The sequence below is a fragment of the Littorina saxatilis genome, linkage group LG6, assembly GCF_037325665.1.
Source record: "Littorina saxatilis isolate snail1 linkage group LG6, US_GU_Lsax_2.0, whole genome shotgun sequence".
Classification (NCBI taxonomy): Eukaryota; Metazoa; Mollusca; class Gastropoda; order Littorinimorpha; family Littorinidae; genus Littorina; species Littorina saxatilis.
Genome location: NC_090250.1, coordinates 24,982,646 through 25,006,145, shown reverse-complemented (window position 1 = coordinate 25,006,145; position 23,500 = coordinate 24,982,646). Strand labels below are relative to the sequence as shown.

At 41.4% G+C, this 23,500-nt stretch overlaps 1 protein-coding gene across 1 annotated transcript in view; it reads right to left on the bottom strand.

Moving 5' to 3' along the window:
- LOC138968806 (AF4/FMR2 family member 1-like) overlaps nucleotides 1-23,500 on the bottom strand; it is an 84,066-nt gene that overhangs the window by 25,955 nt on the left and 34,611 nt on the right. The window contains exons 8-11 of the mRNA XM_070341450.1: nucleotides 18,125-18,167; nucleotides 16,653-16,726; nucleotides 8,720-8,909; nucleotides 6,825-8,275 (exon numbers count right to left, since the gene is read on the bottom strand). Coding sequence (XP_070197551.1) covers nucleotides 6,825-8,275; nucleotides 8,720-8,909; nucleotides 16,653-16,726; nucleotides 18,125-18,167 — 1,758 coding nt within the window. The remainder of the gene's footprint in view (nucleotides 1-6,824; nucleotides 8,276-8,719; nucleotides 8,910-16,652; nucleotides 16,727-18,124; nucleotides 18,168-23,500) is intronic.

Sequence of the window (23,500 nt, the reverse complement as noted above, 5' to 3'; positions counted from 1 at the left end):
CGACAGAAATCACGATGGGACAAGATGTAGATTGTGTTGAAGAGATGTTTGCAGATTATCGCATCTACATTTTATTGCTCAGATCAATGCACGTAGTTGGGGTAGATCTGAATTTCGAAATGGAAGACGACAAATCCGTCTTGTGAGTTAAGAACCACACGTTCTTTGGCGGCAGAAATCACTATGGGACAAGATGAGGATTGTGTTGAGGGGCTAATACTGACTGACTTTAGATGAAGAGTTCCTAGACTGCCTGGTTTTTGTAGAGAGGCATCATGATGATATCCTGGTTTTTTTTTTACGTTCTTGGTGACAACGCGCCAGAATCGCACGAAGATCGAACTCTCGAAGAAAACAAGTTTATCGCTGAACATCGGAAATGTGAAATGCTCTTCCTGTCTGACCAGTCTCCCCGTTAAATCCACAGGCTACATTATTTATCAGGTAACTTACCAAACCGGAGTGTGTGTGTGTGTGTGTGTGTGTGTGTGTGTGTGTGTGTGTGTGTGTGTGTGTGTGTGTGTGTGTGTACACCGGATTACCACCATCAACGCACCCTTTTGGACTTTTCTACTATGCCTGCTGTGACATTCACGAGGATTATTGTGATTCTTGGACAATCGTGTGCCTATGCTGGACTTGCAGGAAGACAAACGGTGCCGGAACGGTATACGTGCTGCCAAGTGTGCACGTCCAGAGCGCAGTGTGAACCGAGAGTGAGTGTGTCATTGTGTGGAAGTTTTGCTTGATTGATTTATTCATGATTTAATTTGCTTTTTGGTTCAATAGTAAAATCTGTGTACGTTATACTTTGTATTTTGTGGTGTGATTCGCCCGAGTGCGAGACCCCCATCCCCGAACGCCTCTGTGGGTGGAATTGTATATATATATACTTGTGTAACGTGAGTGTGTAGATGAGAATGTGAAAGTTGCTTTGGACCCAGATACACACAGCAGACACCAACGCAACAGCTAAGTTTCAGCCTGACAAAGAAATTCGAGTGACACAGCTAATGGCTGAACTTGTTATTTCTCTATTAAAACAAATGTTTCAAGATCTTTAGGCCAAAACAAATAAATTGTCTGTTTCTATTAACATGGCTAAAAAAAATAGGGTAGGTAGGTAGGTGTTTTTGTTGTTGTTGTTGCCAGGATAGAATTCTTGAAAATAAATGACACAAAGAGACAAGACTCGCTATAGATAGATTTATAAAAAATAAAAAAAAATGTGACAAAGGATATAAAATGATTGTTTTACCTGGTCTGGAATCTTCAGTAGTAATTGCATAAAAAAAAGTCTGATAATTATATCAATTATCATGTTAACTTTTTCTTAAAATGGGTGCGTTAAATCCTAGTCTGTTTGTTTTTAATGGACTAAGCAATCCTTGGACTGACAGAAAAGATGTATTTTAAAAATGTCCAGTTGCTTTTACTTATTTTTCTAATTGGAAGAGAATACAAATTATGCACTCTTTTCTGTTCAAATGGGTAGAGGGCGGGGGTAGTAAAAGGATCACAGTTCAAGATTTTGCGCGACAAGAGGTGTGTTTCTTTTATAAAGAGCAAAAACTCAACTTGGTATCTAACACTATTTCTGAACACTGTAACCACTTTAGCACTTTTTTTTTTCTGTCTTCCAAACTTCTAATTCAGCTTCAAAAATGATTAAAAAAAAGGGTTTTTTTCTTCTGAAATCTACAGTTAAATCACTATTTTGGATATTCTATTTTGCTTCCCTATTTATCTTCTTAAGTTTTTGATCATCTGATTACCTTGCTTTTCTATTTGGAAGATAATATGCACTCTTTTCTGAAAAATGGGTAGGGGGTGGGGGTAGTAAAAGCATCACAGTATACAATTTTGTGCGACAAGAGGTGTGTTTCTTTTAACTTTGATGAAGAGGGATAACTCAACTTGGTATCTAACACTAGTTCTGAACACTGTAACCACTTTAGCACTTTTAATTTATTTGTTCTGTCTTCCAAGCTTTAAATTCAGCTTATAAAATGAGTAAAACAGTGTGTGTTTTCTGAATTCACCAGTTAAATCACTCTGTTGGATGTTGTTTTTTGCTTCCCTCTTTCTGTTCTGAAGTTTTTGATCATCTGACTACCTTGCTTTTCTATTTGGAAGATAATATGCACTCTTTTCTGAAAAATGGGTAGGGGGTGGGGGTAGTAAAAGCATCACAGTTCAAGATTTTGCGCGACAAGAGGTGTGTTTCTTTCAACTGTGATGAAGAGGAATAACTCAACTTGGTATCTAACACTATTTCTGAACACTGTAACTACTGAAGCACTTTTAATTTTTTTTTCTGTCTTCCAAGCTTTAAATTCAGCGTATAAAATGAGTAAAAAATTGGGTTTTTTTTCTGAATTCACCAGTTAAATCACTCTGTTGGATGTTATTTTTTGTTTCCCTATTTCTGTTCTGAAGTTTTTGATCATCTGACTACCTTGCTTTTCTATTTGGAAGATAATATGCACTCTTTTCTGAAAAATGGGTAGGGGGTGGGGGTAGTAAAAGCATCACAGTTCAAGATTTTGCGCGACAAGAGGTGTGTTTCTTTTAACTGTGATGAAGAGGGATAACTCAACTTGGTACCAAACACTATTTCTGAACACTGTAACCACTTTAGCACTTTCATTTTTTTTCTCTCTGTCTTCCAAGCTTTAAAATTTAGCTAATAAAATGAGTAAAAAAGTGGGGTTTTTTTCAGAATTCACCAGTTAAATCACTATGTTGGATGTTCTATTTTGCTTCCCTATTTCTGTTCTTCAGTTTTTGATCATCTGACTACCCTGCTTTTCTATTTGGTAGATAATATGCACTCTTTTCTGAAAAAATGGGTAGGGGGTGGGGGAAATAAAAGTATCACAGTTCAAGATTTTGGCCGACAAGAGGTGTATTTCTTTTAACAGTGGTAAAGAGGGATAACTCAACTTGGTATCTAACACTATTTCTGAACACTGTAATCACTTTAACACTTTTAATTTATGTTTGTTTGTGTTCCAAGTTTTAAATTAAGCTTCAAAAATGGGTAAAAAAATAGTTTTCTCATAATTCACAAGTTAAATCATTATGTTGGATGTTCTATTTTGCTTCCCTCTTTCTCTTCTTAAGTTTTTGATCATCTGACTACCCTGCTTTTCTATTTGGAAGATAATATGCACTCTTTTCTGAAAAATGGTAAGGGGGTGGGGGTAGTAAAAGCAACACAGTTCAAAATTTTGCGCGTTAAGAGGTGGTTTTTTTTAAAAATTGGTAAAGAGGGATAACTCAACTTGGTATCTAACACTATTTCTGAACACTGTAATCACTTTAACACTTTTAATTTATGTTTGTCTGTGTTCCAAGTTTCAAATTAAGCTTCAAAAATGGGTTAAAAAAATGTTTTTTTAATAATTCACAAGTTAAATCATTATGTTGGATGCTCTATTTTGCTTCCCTCTTTCTCTTCTTTAAGTTTTTGATCATCTGACTACCCTGCTTTTCTATTTGAAAGATAATATGCACTCTTTTCTGAAAAATGGGTAGGGGTGGGGGTAGTAAAAGCATCACAGTTCAAGATTTTGCGCGACAAGAGGTGTGTTTCTTTTAACTGTGATGAAGAGGGATAACTCAACTTGGTACCAAACACTATTTCTGAACACTGTAACCACTTTGGCACTTTCATTTTTTTTCTCTCTGTCTTCCAAGCTTTAAAATTCAGCTAATAAAATGAGTAAAAAAGTGGTTTTTTTCAGAATTCACCAGTTAAATCACTATGTTGGATGTTCTATTTTGCTTCCCTATTTCTGTTCTTCAGTTTTTGATCATCTGACTACCCTGCTTTTCTATTTGGTAGATAATATGCACTCTTTTCTGAAAAAATGGGTAGGGGGTGGGGGAAGTAAAAGTATCACAGTTCAAGATTTTGGCCGACAAGAGGTGTATTTCTTTTAACAATGGTAAAGAGGGATAACTCAACTTGGTATCTAACACTATTTCTGAACACTGTAATCACTTTAACACTTTTAATTTATGTTTGTTTGTGTTCCAAGTTTTAAATTAAGCTTCAAAAATGGGTAAAAAAAAATAGTTTTCTCATAATTCACAAGTTAAATCATTATGTTGGATGTTCTATTTTGCTTCCCTCTTTCTCTTCTTAAGTTTTTGATCATCTGACTACCCTGCTTTACTTTTTGGAAGATAATATGCACTCTTTTCTGACAAATGGGAAGGGGGTGGGGGTAGTAAAAGCATCACAGTTCAAAATTTTGCCCGTTAAGAGGTGTATTTTTTTTAAAATTGGTAAAGAGGGATAACTCAACTTGGTATCTAACACTATTTCTGAACACTGTAATCACTTTAACACTTTTGATTTATGTTTGTCTGTGTTCCAAGTTTCAAATTAAGCTTCAAAAATGGGTAAAAAAAATGGTTTTTTAATAATTCACAAGTTAAATCATTATGTTGGATGTTCTATTTTGCTTCCCTCTTTCTCTTCTTTAAGTTTTTGATCATCTGACTACCCTGCTTTTCTATTTGAAAGATAATATGCACTCTTTTCTGAAAAATGGGTAGGGGGTGGGGGTAGTAAAAGCATCACAGTTCAAGATTTTGCGCGACAAGAGGTGTGGTTTTTTTAACTGTGATGAAGAGGGATAACTCAACTTGGTATCAAACACTATTTCTGAACACTGTAACCACTTTAGCACTTTTAATTTTTTTTTTCTGTCTTCAGTTCCAAGCTTAAAATTAAGCTAATAAAATGAGTAAAAAAGTGGTTTTTTTTTTTAGAATTCACCAGTTAAATCACTATGTTGGATGTTCTATTTTGCTTCCCTATTTCTGTTCTTCAGTTTTTGATCATCTGACTACCCTGCTTTTCTATTTGGTAGATAATAATTATGCACTCTTTTCTGAAAAAATGGGTAGGGGGTGGGGGAAGTAAAAGTATCACAATTCAAGATTTTGCGCGACAAGAGGTGTATTTCTTTTAACAGTGGTAAAGAGGGATAACTCAACTTGGTATCTAACACTATTTCTGAACACTGTAATCACTTTAACACTTTTAATATATGTTTGTCTGTGTTCCAAGTTTCAAATTAAGCTTCACAAATGGGTAAAAAAAATAGTTTTCTCATAATTCACAAGTTAAATCATTATGTTGGATGTTCTATTTTGCTTCCCTCTTTCTCTTCTTAAGTTTTTGATCATCTGACTACCCTGCTTTTCTATTTGGAAGATAATATGCACTCTTTTCTGACAAATGGGAAGGGGGTGGGGGTAGTAAAAGCATCACAGTTCAAAATTTCGCGCGTTAAGAGGTGTATTTTTTTTAAAATTGGTAAAGAGGGATAACTCAACTTGGTATCTAACACTATTTCTGAACACTGTAATCACTTTAACACTTTTAATCAATGTTTGTTGGTGTTCCATGCTTCAAATTGAGCTTCAAAATGGATACAAAAGGATTTTTTTCCGAATTCACAAGTAAAATCACTACGTTTAATGTTCTATTTTGCTTCCCTATTTCTCTTCTTCAGTTTGTGATCATCTGATTGTTATTTTGTTTACATTTTCACAATACAATATTGCAACTTATTCAGTAGTGTTTGCGTGAAAAAATCTGATACCTATGCTTAAACTTCAGTCGTTATCTTAAAATTTTGCGCGTTAAGCCCTTTATATTTTGTATTTTCCTGATAAAGCAAACATTGAACTAACAGAAAAAGTAACTTTTAAAACTACCTAATCACTTTGAAATTGGGCCTCCAAAGTGTTCTCCAGCCTTAACTGTTAAATGCTGCCCTTGACTATTTTATCACGTGTACAATCAACCATTTTTCTCTATAGCTACATGCTTTTTTTCTATTAATTTTTATCTGAAAGTGACAGTAACCGCAAAACTTGACTGAAATCACACACTGATGTACTGTGGCAGTCTATAAGTATAAAGTATTATCATGAGATCAAGCTCTCCTTTTCTGAATAAAATGTGCTTGACACGAACCACCTGTCAACTTATAAAGTTATAGTCTATCAAGTCGATCTAGCAGTGATGGCGCTAATATTTTTTCAAAAAGTAGGCTGGTCATTGGAACCAGTAAGCGTCCAACTCGGAGTACTGGTTTTGTTGTTTTACCAGCGAAAAAAACAGTTGTTCTAAAAATCAACCAGTAAGTTATACCGGCAGCCAATTATTTTCCGGTATTTTCTCATTTCTTACCGGTTAACGCCAATATTGTCTAGTCAAACCTGCCCTGGGGACCGACCACCTCTTGACAAAGACAACTTGCCTACATCAACCACTCCAACAACCACCCTAACCGATGAGACAAGCTTCACCCCCATTGAATTAACCAATATCAACCTTTTGATAGGGGCCACCGGTCTATGTCAACCATTTTTGGTCGGTCACTTGAGTGGTCGTTATTGGCAGGAGATCATTTGCTACTTTCCATCCTGTCAGAGAAGAAATGATAACTGTAGATCTATAAAGACCCATGTCAAATGAAAAATGCTCATGTTAAATACATGCAGTGACGAACATCAATTTTCCTACCAAAGTTACTTAGTTTCATGAGATGCAAAGATGCAAATGTAACCAAGTGCCAGAAGCACCAGAATAACCCTTGGACGCAAGGCCATTCAAACAGGGTCGAGATTTTAGAGCTAATTTCTTAGCCCTACAAAGACTGCTATGAGTACGCAAAGGTTTCTCAGAGCATACAAGGAGACAGCAGCAGCCGGACCCAATCACAAAGAGAACTCTACAATTGACAGGTGTCTAGCCGGCGACATATAAGAAACCCTGTCTCACAAATGATACTCACATTTCAGGCAAGAGGTGAGCAGGAGTACTACTGGCAGAGGCTGGCTTGGAAGAGGAATGGCTCCCTTTCTGTTTCTTGGCACTCACCGAGTGTTCCTTCTCTTTCTTGCGTTTGGCTGGAAGGGGCAGGGTGGAAGGGGACGTCCCGGAAGGCAACGATGAAGACGATCGCTCAGCCGGTACAGAATCACCACCCTTTCTCTTCACATCACTACCACTACCACCACTTTTCACCTGGGAAGCCGTTTTTGGAGTGGAAGCATTGCTGGCAGCACCTTTATGACCCGACTCCGTAGCAGAGCGGGCAGAAGCACTAGGCGTCACTGTAGCACCAGCATCCTGCTTGGACTTGCTGGACTTGCCTCCCTTGGCTCGCCCCTCCGGAGCTCTGTGCAGACGGTCCAAGCGCAGGCGCACTACAATAGAGGGCTTGCCACAGGTGAGGGTGGGGATGTAGAGAGGCTCCCGGCCACAGCCTGCCGGGATGTTGGGCGACAGCAGCTTTGGCACTCGGATGTCCTCCATGATACTGCCGATGTCTGTCAGAGCCGCTTTGCTGGAAGATGACTTGCCACCGTTGAGCGTGTCCCCACTGCCCTGGCAATCTGAGGTGCTCTTTTTGGTGGCCTTCTTGGTGTGGTGGTGGCTCTCGCGACGGTTTGGTGTTTTGTCCTTCTTCAACATGACCGGCTTTTTGCTCTCCGGTGCCGGCGGAGCAATAATAGCGGCCACGACAGGAACGGACTTGATGAACAACTGCCTACTCACTTCCCCGCCCTTGCCATCCTTGGCGGCAGAGTCGGAGATGGAAGAAGAAGCGATCTTGCTACACTTGGTGTCCGGTGGGGTTAGGGACTCCACATCCACTTCACTGGACGAAGAGATGGCGGGAGCAGGGGAGACGCGCGACACTTTCTTGCCTCCCCCGCTGCTGTTAGTCCTCCTGCGTTTGCGCTGTGCAGGTGTTTTGGAGGTGGGGGCAGGAGTAGGGGCAGGAATATCAACACTGATGCTGCTCTCCACCCCTATCGAAGCTTTGAGGCTGGAGGACGAGGTCAACCTGGGGCGAGCGGGGCTGCACTTGACCCCAGCGCCCAGCTTGATCAGGCTGGGCTTGGGGGGAGGGGGAGCGGTGTCGCTGCCGCTGTCTCTCCGCTTCCCCCCCTTGCTGGTGTCCAGGGAGCTGGCATGGCTGCTGGCCGGCGACACGGACTTGATGTCGTTGTTGCGAGTGATGGGGTCGGAATCGTCGTGCGCGATGAAGGGCATGGTGTTGCAGTGACCGATCTCGGCCATCTTGCGAGGTGAGGCCTTGACCTTGGAGGCCACATCCTCGTCGCTGCTGACCTTGCTGTGCGGAGGGTCGCTGGCCGGCTGACTGCCACCCTGGACGGCCCCCGGGGATGCTTGCTTCTTGATGAACTGGCTCAGCCCCCATCCTCCGCTTGGGTTCTGTGGCAACACACATTCATACACTTCTTGGTCAAACGACACAAAATCTTTTAAAACTATATGCTATCCCGCTTAATCACAACCCTCGTCTGTATTCAAACTTACTTCAATATAAATTATGCACACACAAAAACACTTGTCAATCTTTTATTTAAACTGTACAACCATAACAGTTCATTCTTCAAATTCAAAGACAATGCGTGCAGCACTTAAGCAAAAATAACTTAAAAGTGATATTCAATTGAGATACATTATTTGTGCTCAGCGATTTTTCAAACAGGTTTTCTCAGCAGCTTTAACAGTCACGCATCAGGTTTTTGTTTTCATTTGTTTGCCAAAACAGCTTTTGATACTCTTTTTGCGAAATTAACATTCTTTTTTGCGTATACCCCCACCCCCAATTCTTTTCAATGTACATGTATGCATTTATCCCTGCCTTCCTACCTGGTCGGGAGTATCAGCACGTGGAGCGGGCTTAGCAGCCTCTTCCTTCGGAGAGACCATCTTTTCTTTCTTCTCCTCTTCATCCTCCTCATTTTCATCTCCAGACTCGGAGCTTGACGACCCTGAATCTGACCCCGAGCTGCTGTCCGAATCACTGCTGGACCCATCGCTGGAGGAGTGACCATCGTCCCTGCAAATCACATTCACACTGCTATGTCTTGATTTCATATTTGTACACAAAAACAGGAGCGATGTGATTGTTATCTTCCCTGCACATCATGTTCATTTATTACTGCTCAGCTGCCACCATCTTATACAGTCTCTTCATTTCATATTGCTTGCACATCATATTTAATTTATTACTGCTCAGCTGCCATACAGTTGCTTGATTTCAAATGTGTTTGCAAAAACAGAAATGATGGGATTGTTTTTTTGCATGCACAATTGTTCACGGTGGGGACCATTTTTACAAGTTGCTACACTGCATAAGTCATGTTTCAGTCGTCACATCGTGGAACACATGGGTTGTCTCAGGGCTCGTAAATTGTCCATGTGTCACAGTACTTCCTGAAGTTTCTCTGTTTATAACCCCATTTTGCACATGGTTAGTTCGTTGGTTAAAAAAAAAGTTAAACCTGTGTTATAACAGATGAATTCACTCTACTTTCTTTTATCTGGAAGTCTTGGAACTTCCTGTTCATAAATAGGTAATCAAAACACAGAGAGGTGATTGAGACACAGAGAGGTGAGAGAGAGAGAGAGAGAGAGAGAGAGAGAGAGAGAGAGAGAGAGAGAGAGAGAGAGAGAGAGAGAGAGAGAGAGAGAGAGAGAGAGAGAGAGAGAGAGAGAGAGAGAGAGAGAGAGGGAGAGAGAGAGAGAGAGAGAGAGAGAGGGAGAGAGAGAGAGAGGGAGAGAGAGGAAGAGGGAGTGAGGGAAAGAGAGATAACTTGCTAGATGGCTTAATTAAGAGCACATTTTCTATGAAATGCTGATTCAGAGTTTTGGCATGCAAGAAGTTCAATAACTTTCTAGGATGTCACAAATTTTCAAATTGTTCAGTCCTGAAAGCTGATTTCATGATTGAAAGACGACATCAAAGAGTCAAGGGACTGGAGGGATGTTTTCAAGAAAAGCTCATCTGGGACACAGAAAAGAAAGGGGGACGAGAATAGAATACAAAGGAATGCTAATTAGACAAGCACAAACCCCATAAGATTAAAAAGTACCACTCCAAGCACACATTTTTATGAGGAAGAAACTTTGCTAAACAGCCCAGGGGGCTTAAAACTTTCATGCTCACAAAGTAGAATGATTCATACGATCAGTGCAGTTAGAAGACAGAGGTATTTTTATGCAAACACCAGTTTTGAACCTCTGCCATTTGTGATTCTGCACACATGTGGAGGGTTCGTACTTCCGTGACAGCAAGTTATTACATTAAGGCACACACACACGCATTAATATGTGAACACACATATTCAGAAGATCAAAAATTATTTCTCCAGATCAACAAACCCTCTTCAAGCTCACAATAGCAGTGCAGACATCTACAATTATCAACCTACAATGTGGAGAAAACAATTTTCTTATCTCTGTCTGGCAGCATTACTGAGAAAGTAACAACATAGCACAGGTTACATTTCTGTCCGAAACTATAGCCAACAGGTTGGCCAAAAATACATGTAACAGCTCTTTACTTGTGGCTGAAGTTAGGGGAAAAGCAGCTCACTTTAAGCACAAGCACTCAACAAGATCCAATTTCTACCCCACCCCCTAGCGCCCCAAGCTCAGCTCAGCAATCAAGGTTCTATTTTCATGCATTAGCTTCCTTCATTCCTCGCCTGAACTGGAAACCCTGAATTGGAAACGTAACATGTTATTTACAGCCTGGTCTCCAAGAAGGGAAGGTTTTAAGTAAGCGGCGATACTTTTTTTTTCAACATTTTTTTTTATTCAGGCAAACACAGATTTACAATGACAAATTAAAAGCATTGATACTTATACTGATGGTAAATTGCAGCAGTAACAGAGTTAAACACATATGACAAGCTACATGGCATTTGGTATTGTTATATGTTCAAAGCATACATATCCCGAAGCGGTGATACTTTGTAGGTGGTCACCGGAAAGTAGTGACAGTCTACAGGTGGTGACTTGACTTTGCCGGACACAACCAGTTGGTAGAGCACTGGACTTGTGATCCTAAGGTCACAGGTTCGAATCCCGGCAGGGACAGACACAGGTCAACTTATGTGCAGACTCAGAGACTGTATCTATATCCCACCTCCATGTCACCACAGTGGCACGTTAAAGACCTTGGTCATTCTGCCATAAGTGCATGTGGCTGATTACACCTAAACACCACACACCTGGATAACGTGACTCTCTCGTTGCTGCTAGCTGTCCACTGGGAGAAAGCGACCCGAATTTCCCAGCATTGGGATAATACACCCTACGTACGAAGGGGAGGGCTTTTGCAGCCAGCAAAGCAATGATAAAGAGGGAAAATTTTCTCGGCTCACGCATAAAGAGGGAAAATTTTCTCGGCTCACGCAGCAGCAAACAAGCACTATCTCTCCAGACTGAATAGAGTAAAATTAAATGAAATAAAAGCAGAAGTGGACAGAAGCAAGGCCACTTGAAGACCACTCCCTGCTCATCCCTGTAATCATCAGGCTTGGCGGTTATTGATCTGATAGTTCCCACATCCACCCCCTCCACCCACTGATTACTTCTGTCCTCTACGGCCCCTCCATCACCAATTCCTTCTCTCCTTTCCGGCCCCTCCACCCACTGATTCCTTCTCTCCTTTCGGTCCCCTCCATCCACTCATTCCTTCTCCTCCTCTCCTATTTCGCTGCTGTTCCCTGGAGACCTTTGATTTGCATTGGGCCCCCTCATGTCATCACATTAGCTCAGCCACCAGAAAATTCAATTCTGCCCTTCCCAGAGTCCCAGTGCTGCTTGTCAATGTTTCCTTACTTCCCTATTCTGGGTGATGGGTGAGGGGGAAATCAAGGAACACCTAAATAAAACAAGAAGGGCAAAGCCCATACGACTCACATGCTTGACCTTCTGCTTTACACATTTTTCCTACCAAAATACATGTGACCTTGACCCAAGGTCAAGGTCATCCAAGGTCATGCAACACAAAGCTGTTAATTCAAGACATAGGAAGTACAATGGTGCTTATTGGCTCTTTCTACCATGAGATATGGTCACTTTTAGTGGTTCACTACCTTATTTTGGTCACATTTCATAAGGGTCAAAGTGACCTTGACCTTGATCATATGGGACCAAATGTGTCTCATGATGAAAGCATAACATGTGCCCCACATAATTTTTAAGTTTGAAACAGTTATCTTCCATAGTTCAGGGTCAAGGTCACTTCAAAATATGTATACAATCCAACTTTGAAGAGCTCCTGTGACCTTGACCTTGAAGCAAGGTAAACCAAACTGGTATCAAAAGATGGGGCTTACTTTGCCCTATATATCATATATAGGTGAGGTATTCAATCTCAAAAACTTCAGAGAAAATGGGAAAAATGGGGAAAAATAGCTGTTTTTTAGACAACATTTATGGCCCCTGCGACCTTGACCTTGAAGCAAGGTCAAGATGCTATGTATGTTTTTGGGGGCCTTGTCATCATACACCATCTTGCCAAATTTGGTACTGATAGACTGAATAGTGTCCAAGAAATATTCAACGTTAAAGTTTTCCGGACGGCCGGCCGGCCGGCCGGACGGACGGACGGACGACTCGGGTGAGTACATAGACTCACTTTTGCTTCGCATGTGAGTCAAAAATGGAGAGAACAAATAAAATAGATAAATAAATAAAGATTGAGTTCAAACTTTAATCGATAAGACTATCCTTATAACCCGTGGTCAACTGAAATCACATGGCAATGCCTGTACAAAATACAGGGAGAGGCAGACAAAAAATAAGCAGCATTTTAGGTTTAGACTGTTAGTGTTACTCCTACACTTAATTTCCATTACTATCAATCAATCAATCAATGAAGCTTATATCGCGCATATTCCGTGGGTACAGTTCTAGGCGCTCTGCAGTGATGCCCTGTGAGATGAAATTTTATACGGCCAGTAGATTGCAGCCATGTCGGCGCATATTTACCTTTCACGGCCTTATTCCAAGTCACACGGGTATGGTAGACAATTATTAACTGTGCCTAAGCAATTTTGCCAGGAAAGACCCTTTTGTCAATCGTGGGATCTTTAACGTGCACACCCAATGTAGTATACACGGGGGGTGGTTCGGACACCGAAGAGAGTCTGCACACAAAGTTGACTCTGTGAAATAAATTTCCGCCGAACCTGGGATCGAACTCGCGCTGACAGCGGCCAATAAAGGGACTGGGTGGCCGAGTGGTAACGCACTTGCGCTCGGAATCGAGAGGTTGCGTGTTCGACCCTGGGTCAGGCCGCTATTTTCTCCCCCCTTTCCTAACCTAGGTGGTGGGTTCAAGTGCTAGTCTTTCGGATGAGACGAAAAACCGAGGTCCCTTCGTGTACACTACATTGGGGTGTGCACGTTAAAGATCCCACGATTGACAAAAGGGTCTTTCCTGGCAAAATTGTATAGGCGTAGATAAAAATGTCCACCAAAATACCCGTGTGACCTGGAATAATAGGCCGTGAAAGGTGGATGCAGCGCCTAAAGGCAGTCGATCTACTGGCCGATGTGAATGCGTGATATATTGTGTAAAAAATTCCATCTCACACGGCATTAATAGGTAACATGCGCCTTGAGTCGCCTTGTGTGGTGAGATACGTGCGCGATATAAATCCTCGTAAATAAATAAATAAATAAATAAATAAACTGAATACAAATCCAGCGCGCTACCGACTGAGCTACATCCCCGCCCCTGGTCTTTGTTCCTCAGATGCTGTAATGAAAAGATGCGTGCAGACACAAACTCCTACACATAAAGTAATACCTACATCAATCTACCTCGACAGAAAAAGACACCTAAATGATGGTAATCTCCATGATTCTTTCTTTCTTTATTTGGTGTTTAACGTCGTTTTCAACCACGAAGGTTATATCGCGACGGGGAAAGGGGGAAGATGGGATAGAGCCACTTGTCAATTGTTTCTTGTTCACAAAAGCACTAATCAAAAATTTGCTCCAGGGGCTTGCAACGTAGTACAATGTATTACCTTACTGGGAGAATGCAAGTTTCCAGTACAAAGGACTTTACATTTCTTACATACTGCTTGACTAAAATCTTTACAAAAATTGACTATATTCTATACAAGAAACACTTAACAAGGGTAAAAAGAGAAACAGAATCCGTTAGTCACCTCTTACGACATGCTGGGGAGCATCGGGTAAATTCTTCCCCCTAACCCGCGGGGGGATCTCCATGATTAACACACTTCTTTTCATTTCACAATGCCCTTAGCCCTTCCCCCCACATTTGCTTCATTTATTGTATTGCTTTCTTATTGACCATAAAATCATCCAAGGAGGCAATAGGAAATCTATATGTTTCCTAAGCTAATTCAATTTATTTGTCAAAAGAGATTTTCCCTTGCTGTGTGCCCCCAGCTTTCTGTCCTCCCCTGACCCACCCACTCCTCCACTGTCTCCAGTAGAAACAGTCTAGAAGTCAACCCCAAGTATTCATTCCGGCCAACATTGATTGACCAAGGAAGGAGCAGGCAAAGCCATCAAGACTGTCTACGCAGACACACACAATCAGCCACGCCGACGCCTTTCCCCTTCATGGCCAAAAGCAACAAATTGCACTGTCACACGCACCAACACACACTTATGGACACTGAGGTACATGAGAGCACACACAATGTACACACACACACACACACACACACACACACACACACACACACACACACACACACACACACACACACACACACACACATCCACAACACACGCAAATATGCACATGCACACACACACACACACAATGTACCCGTAAGTACACAATGTACTGTACAAACAGACACAAACACACAGAACATTCTCTACCCCTTCCCCATCCCTAAGAAAAGCAAGAACAGAGCCGGGAAGCCATATCAAATCTATAGAAACCGCTGTCTTCTCTGTGGTGACAGATGTGAAAGCAAATCACAGCAATTACCCTGTGGTTGCCACCCAGGGAAGCTGTCTATCTCAACAGAAGCTTGTCGAAAACATCATGCAACGACCATACTTTGCAAACAATCACAAGTTAACAATGGCTTTAATGAAATATAACCAGGCATTGTGTGCAAAGAGATTGTGGTCAAATTTTCCAAATTGGGAGAGAGAGGGAGAGACGCACACACACACGCACACAGAGGCGAATGTCTATGACATGAATGGAAGGATTTAACATACATGTGTGACTGCTAAAATGAAAAGATGATGATTGTTTATTCTATGAACATTCTGGAAAGACCAAGGACATTTTCCAGTGCAGGAAAGCAATAAAAAAAAAGAAACAAAACCCAAGGGCGATCAATCAGCTTGAGAAACCTTTCAAATTTTCAAGAATGAAATACTGATGGGATTTAATAATCCGTATCAGATGAGGCACAGGAAAAATGGCAAAACAGAGCCTGGCAGAACAAAATCAGGAACTGTCCTTCTTCACAACATCTCAGAATGTCTCAAGGAAGATAAGAAAACAACAGAAAGTCAAAAAACAAACAAGAAGGGCAAAGCCCATACGACTCACATGCTTGACCTTCTGCTTTACACATTTTTCCTACCAAAATACATGTGACCTTGACCCAAGGTCAAGGTCATCCAAGGTCATGCAACACAAAGCTGTTAATTCAAGACATAGGAAGTACAATGGTGCTTATTGGCTCTTTCTACCATGAGATATGGTCACTTTTAGTGGTTCACTACCTTATTTTGGTCACATTTCATAAGGGTCAAAGTGACCTTGACCTTGATCATATGGGACCAAATGTGTCTCATGATGAAAGCATAACATGTGCCCCACATAATTTTTAAGTTTGAAACAGTTATCTTCCATAGTTCAGGGTCAAGGTCACTTCAAAATATGTATACAATCCAACTTTGAAGAGCTCCTGTGACCTTGACCTTGAAGCAAGGTAAACCAAACTGGTATCAAAAGATGGGGCTTACTTTGCCCTATATATCATATATATGTGAGGTATTCAATCTCAAAAACTTCAGAGAAAATGGGAAAAATGTGAAAAATAGCTGTTTTTTAGACAACATTTATGGCCCCTGCGACCTTGACCTTGAAGCAAGGTCAAGATGCTATGTATGTTTTTTGGGGCCTTGTCATCATACACCATCTTGCCAAATTTGGTACTGATAGACTGAATAGTGTCCAAGAAATATTCAACGTTAAAGTTTTCCGGACGGCCGGCTGGCCGGACGACTCGGGTGAGTACATAGACTCACTTTTGCTTCGCATGTGAGTCAAAAAGGACAAGAAAAAAGAAAAAGGTCAATCAATGCACGAGACATCTGCAGAGATCAAAGCTTCTCATCATCTCGTCCTCCTGGCCATGCAAAATGTGCGTTAAAAGGCTCCGCTTTGCCAGAAGACGATCAACAGATTGTCGCCTGACATGCAAAACAGACATGAACTATGCTTAGTGGAGAGCAGGGGCGCATTAGAAAACCACAGAGAGCTGAACTGAACATGCACGGTTTGCCTTTTTATGAGGTAGAGGGAATGTGTAAAAAAAAATTTTTTAAAAAGCAGAAGCATGCACATCATTCTACATATTTCAATTTTCTTTGGACTATTCATTTACAAAAACTTGACTAAATGTAAAAAATCACATGAAATGAAAGATGACCTGGCAAAAGGTAATGAATTTAAACGACCACACAAAAACCACCCACATCCTCATAAAATGAAAACAGCAACAAAATGTGAAGTTTACGAGGAAATGAACATCAACGCTGATCTTACTTTTTGATGTCAGCAGTCGGTTTTCCACTGGCAGTGGCAGCTTTCTCACTGGCTTTTACAACTGGTTTCTCCTCCTTACAAACAAAAAGCAAAGATATCAAACGATCATGCAATCATAATATTAACCCTGTGTGTGCATCCATTAAAACAAACTCATGCTAAAATTCGTTTTGTGATCGATAAACAGATCACTCATAGTCCTCGATGATGATGATTTTTATTATGATTAATATTACTATGATTATTTTTCATGAAGCATGAATGTTGAAACTTTGTACACCCCGAATTGAAATGGGCCCAAGGCCTAATCAATAAACCATCCAGACCCCAGACAGACTCCAGACTACAAGGGATGTTGTGTCATATATATCCCTAACAGAATTAAACTAATGATGATTGTCCGAAGACTGCCAAAACGTGACTTGAAATTACAACATAATAATATCAGTGACCCACAAAAATATCTCTCAGACAGCAAAACTCAATAAACAAACAGGTTCTTTCAAATCAAATGTAATAAACAATAAAAGTATACAAATTAATTTGAGGATGCCTCAGTTATTTGTACAACTCTACAAATATTCACAAAGAGAATGGCTGCAAGAGCTACCAGGTAAGTCACACAACAAACAAGAAGGGCAAAGCCCATACAACTCACATGCTTGACCTTGACCTTTACATGACCTTGACCTTCAAATAACTAAACCTAGCAATGACATCATACACTAAGAACTGCTTTACACATTTTTCCTACCAAAATACATGTGACCTTGACCCAAGGTCAAGGTCATCCAATGTCATGCAACACAAAGCTGTTAATTCAAGACATAGGAAGTACAATGGTGCTTATTGGCTCTTTCTACCATGAGATATGGTCACTTTTAGTGGTTCACTACCTTATTTTGGTCACATTTCATAAGGGTCAAAGTGACCTTGACCTTGATCATATGTGACCAAATGTGTCTCATGATGAAAGCATAACATGTGCCCCACATAATTTTTAAGTTTGAAACAGTTATCTTCCATAGTTCAGGGTCAAGGTCACTTTAAAATATGTATACAATCCAACTTTGAAGAGCTCCTGTGACCTTGACCTTGAAGCAAGGTAAACCAAACTGGTATCAAAAGATGGGGCTTACTTTGCCCTATATATCATATATAGGTGAGGTATTCAATCTCAAAAACTTCAGAGAAAATGTGAAAAATAGCTGTTTTTTAGACAACATTTATGGCCCCTGCGACCTTGACCTTGAAGCAAGGTCAAGATGCTATGTATGTTTTTTGGGGCCTTGTCATCATACACCATCTTGCCAAATTTGGTACTGATAGACTGAATAGTGTCCAAGAAATATCCAACGTTAAAGTTTTCCGGACGGACGACTCGGGTGAGTACATAGACTCACTTTTGCTTCGCATGTGAGTCAATAAAAAGCCTACCTTAACAATAACATATTCTTAAACTGTCTACTTACCTCCACATCACTGTCGTCGCTGACCTTCAGATCCAGAGAAATGCTGCACACACACAGAGTAACAACACCAAGAATTAATACAAAGAAATATAGTCAATTTCAAAATGAGACCTTGGCTGAGGTCCAAGGAGTTAAACTGGGTGCAACCCAACTGGGTAGGAACAAGCAACGGGGTCCGATTGGTTGAATTGAGATTTGTTGTGGTTTCAACCAATCGAACTCTGCGAACTCTGCGGCTGCATACCACCCATTTGGGTGGCACCCAGTTTTGCTTCATGCATCTAAGCTGGAGACCGTTTTACTTTCTGCAGTAAGAAATCACCAACACGTGTGCACACACATGCACACAGACACACGAAGAGTATAACAGATCAGTATCAATAAAAACCTGAACAAACAAGCACACAAACATAAAAAAAAGCAACTGCAATTTCCTGTCTCAAACGTACATGTCACACACATGCATGTAATTCTCATAGTGTTATCAACAGAATGCCTCATAAGTTTTTGTTGGAAAAGCCACTGAAAAGCAGTAATAAACACAATATATGGACAGAAAGAGTAGCTGTGAAAAAAAACACCCACAAGACACCAGAATAAAAACAACCAACTTCCAACCGTTTGCACATCACATACACAAAGGTACAATAGGAATGAATGAAAATCATCAAGAACTTAATCGAGACATAACTGCCAAAAGGCTACATCATGGTACAGCACATGTGCCATAATGGATTATGGCAATCGCATCTAAAAATGAGTACCAGCTGTTGACGCCAAACATTGTCATATATTATGCTCAGCAGGACCACAAAGGAAGGAAACCAGATAAAACTAGCCACAAATGTTGTCGCCAAGACAACCAATGAACCATGACAGTGCATCAGACAGGTCTACACTCTAGATCCAAGCTTTATGGAAACAAAAGTACACAAAAACAGTGGTGCACATCAACAATGTCAACTGAAGAACACCCACCAGCTCTCTCTCAGTTCTCCTGTGTCTTGTTCAATCAGTTTTATCAGCGGATGAGGGAAGGCATAAAATGGACTCCTATTCCTAAAGTGGAAGGAAGGCATGTAATCTAGATAGAAATCAATACGCGTCCTCCTCTTTATTTAGGTGTGTGAATATGCATGTGAGTGCACACAGACATTGTCAAGCATGGTTCATTATCAGAATAAGTGATAAGTGGTTTGCATAATTGTATTCAAGACTTCTTAAGAACAAAGTCTAAGCCACACAGGCATTCAATGACCAAAATTAAAAAGTTACCAAACAAAAAAAACTAAAATGTATGGATTAAATATTGGATTTTTCGTTTTTGAGCCATGTGATGTCAGAGGCTGACTAAAACTCATATCTAACCGGCTGACCAAGACTACAAATGAGTGCATGTTTGTGTGGTCATAACTGAAAACGTGATTTATTTGTTTTGTCAGCTCCTGCTGTTTGCCTAAAAGTCCAGAACAATTATAACTGAATTTAAAATTAAACAAGAAGAGCAAACGCTCGATCGAGTCACTTTCGCAGTTCTGAATATTATATGAGGCATCAGATGGACAGGAAGAAATTGCTATTCACAACACAATACAGATGTAAATAATTTGATGTAAAGAATAATCCTATAAAGTTTGAATCAAATCCGATGAATAGTTTCAGAGATATGATATTTCAATTTTTTTCCTTCAAGACATACCTGTGACCTTGAAAAAGGTCAAAGGTCACCAAAGCAGACGTCAAAGTGTAGAGGTCACTGGGAGTCACGTTCACATAAAATTTGAGCCCGGTCACTTTTATAGTTTCCGAGAAAAGCCCAACGTTAAGTTGTGTGTTGCCGAACAGAAAAGGCTAGTTATCTCCCTTGTTTTTCTGATAACGTTCGTAAAAGGCTACAGATGTAAATACTTTGATGTAAAGAATAATCCTACAAAGTTTCAATCACATCCGATGAACTTTGTCAAAGATATAAAATGTCTAATTTTTCCTTTGACGCTGACCTGTGACCTTGAAAAAGGTCAAAGGTCAACGAAACCATCGTTAAAGTGTAGAGGTCATTGGAGGTCACGACTAAACAAAATATGAGCCCGATCGCTTTGATAGTTTCCGAGAAAAGTCCAACGTTAAGGTGGTGTCTACGGACGGCCGGCCGGCCGGCCGGCCGGACAGCCGGCCGGCCGGACAGACTAACACTGACCGATTACATAGTCACATTTTCTCAAGTGACTCAAAAACCCAGTAAGCCCCATTTTCTTATGGCGGCTTAAAAAGAAGAATTCCACCCGTTTATTTATTTCACTGCAATTCAAGGACCAACAAACAGGCAGGGTCTGGGTTAGTCACTGAGAAATCAGACAGCTGTTCCTCCTCACTGACCCCTTGACCCACATCCCCAATTACCCTCATCTCACCCCCCCCCCCCCCACACACACACACACACCTCCTTCCCCTTCATCTCCAGTGCCCCCCCCCCCCCCCCCCCCCAGGCCATTGCAATTCAGAGGGGCCATTTTGTACATCTTTATTATCTATAGTACAACTGTGTACCACAATCATTATGCTGTGTCCACTGCTCGACTCAAGGTCTCTCCCTCGGCCAGCGATGAAAGAGTAAGCTGTTTCATATCACTCTCAGTCACCTCACCCACTATGCTCATCTCCTCAACACCCCCCCCCCCCCCACCCGCCCCTCATCCCCACTTGCCTTCTCTGTCCGCCCCACTGATTTTGATGTGTGCACCTGAGGACGGTACAATTCCAAACGGCCTTTCTCATCAGTGAAGGCAGTGAAGCACATCGGCTTACCCGGCCAGGTCAATAGTTTGCGTGTTTTGCTGCAGGCCCTTCACAGGTCATGCCGTTCTCATCACTCCACTGCGTCATATTGTCAAGGAAATCACCGAGCTGTTTTCTGAACGATGTCATCATTACAAGCATACACTTGTCTTGTTCTTCTCAAGTTGCACCGTGAAAGACTGTCACAATGCAAGGCATTGAACGGTGTCATCAGTGCTGTTCTTATCACTCTACTGCGTCATACTGTCAAGGACTCGAAATCACTGAGCTGTTTTCTGTACGATGGTCCGCTACTTGCTTTTATGTTGTCATAACAAGCATACGATTATCTTGATCTTCTCAACTGTGCACCGCGAAAGGCTGTCAGAATGCATGACATTCAAAGGTGCCTGTTACTCAACTGCGCTGTCTCAACAAAATCACTGCGGTGACACTGAGGAACTGTTTTGTCAATAGTCCGCTAACTGCTGTCCTTACACTTTGGTTCCCTCTTTTTTTTCAAGTAAGACCATGGGAGCCTTGCTGCAGAGCATTCACGCTGGCGTGCTGGATACTCAACTGTACCATCTCAACAAAATCTCTTTGGGTGACACTCGATACAGAAGGGCTCCCCACGAACCCCCGTCCTGGAGGGTCCCGGGACCCCCACCATTAATGTTTAGAGGGTCCATGGACCCCCTTAGTAGAATTTGGAGGGTCCCAAGAGTCCCGGGTCCCCAAACCCCCTATTTACATATAACGATCGCGAATAATGTGATATGAACTGGGTTTTTTTTATTACCAGAATATTATAGGAGGACACTTCAACAATACCAAGTCAAATACAACACACACGAACACTGTGTTCCCGCGTGAAAATGGGATAATTTGTGTTTGCACTTTGACTTAGCTGACGACTTAAAGGCATATGTACGCGCTCCCGTGTTTACAAAGTGTAGTTTGCCCATAATCGATGTCAAACGCACCATAAGACCATGTAATGACGATATGTCGCCATGCGCGGACCATATACATGCATTACAGCTTGTTTTAGAGTCTCAAAAACTTTGGATGTAAACAAAGACGCGGAGTTATTTCCCTTGCGTCAACGCTACCTCTGTTGGCAAATCTATAAATAGGACGATCCAGATCAAAATGAAAATTAACATATCTAAACATTGAAGGGGTCCTAGACCACAATATTTTGCAGGGAACTTAATTTAGCATGTCTCCAGCTGTTGGTAAAGCAATTAGCGTGTATAGTCATCGAGTACATATGGCTTTAAGTCTGAAAAGAGTATACGGGACGCACAGCAGAGGAAATTGAGCGTGTCCCGGGACCCGCTCTTTATAAGTTTAGTGCATGAATTTCTTGTACGTGGTTTCGGCTTCTAGTGCGTGTAGGACACAGGGACGCGCTCTATGGGGAGCCCTGATTTAATACATTACGATAATCCGCTACACTGTTCTTCAAGTACCACTGTGAGCAGTACGTTGTCTGAAGGCCATTGCTAGCTGCCACGCTGAGGTGCGACACTACTGCACCATCTCAACCAAGTCACTTCAATGTGATAATCCGACACATGCTGTCACTTACACTGCGTGTGTGTGTGTCTGTTTGTTTGTCCTCACGTGTAAGAGTGTGGACAGTGGGTGGCTGCAGAGCATTCATAGAGTGATAGACGCCATGCGGTGGTGCTGGCCACTCTACAATCACTAAGGCAACGTCAACTGTTTTCCATGCGATAATCCACTTACTGCTGTCTCTACCTAGTTGTGTGTGTGGCCCTGTAGTTTACTGTCCGTTTGTATTTATCCTGTTCTTCTTACAGTTTTGCAGGGCGGTCTCCCAATACAATCACTCCTGAGACAGAATGCTTTCCGCCCTATCTTAGTCTTCTTCCTACTATCAATCCAACATGTGAAAATGTTCTGAGCAGGAATGCTTGTACCTTTCAATGCCCAAAGCCAGCTAACACAGACCTAAACCCACCATACAGTCCTTACCGACCTGTCCAATGACTATGTCACTCCTAACAAACCTGGCCTCAAGGATGACCACGTTGGTGTTGTGGCCGCTGCAGCCATCGTCAATTAACACGTACACGACCTCACGGGTCTTTAATGGCAAAGGCTCGCAGGCTGTTGCTATCGTTTTCAACCAAAACCAAAGGTCACCTTGAAGCAAATTCCCATGGATCCGTAAATGACACAGATGCAAGTTTTAACACTAAGTCATTTTGCAGTTAACTCTCCAGTATCAGTAAATGACACAGATGGAAGTTTCAACACAAAGTCATTGTGCAGTTAACTCTCAGGATCAGTAAATTACACAAATGCAAGTTGTAACACCAGGTCGCATTGCTAGTGTGTTCTATTCAACTCTTAGCCACAAACCGGGTTTTACATGGTATATCTGATCTGGAAACAAAGCCTGCTCCTGATTGTGTGCTTGAATGCCCACTCATTTGCCAGGGAAGAAAACATGACGCTGTTTTGCTATTCAAGCACTTATAATTTGCTGCCCTAAGGTTCCACACGTAATTTGTCATAGCAAAACAAAAACAACAAAAACTCGTTTCACTGACGAATTACTTTCAG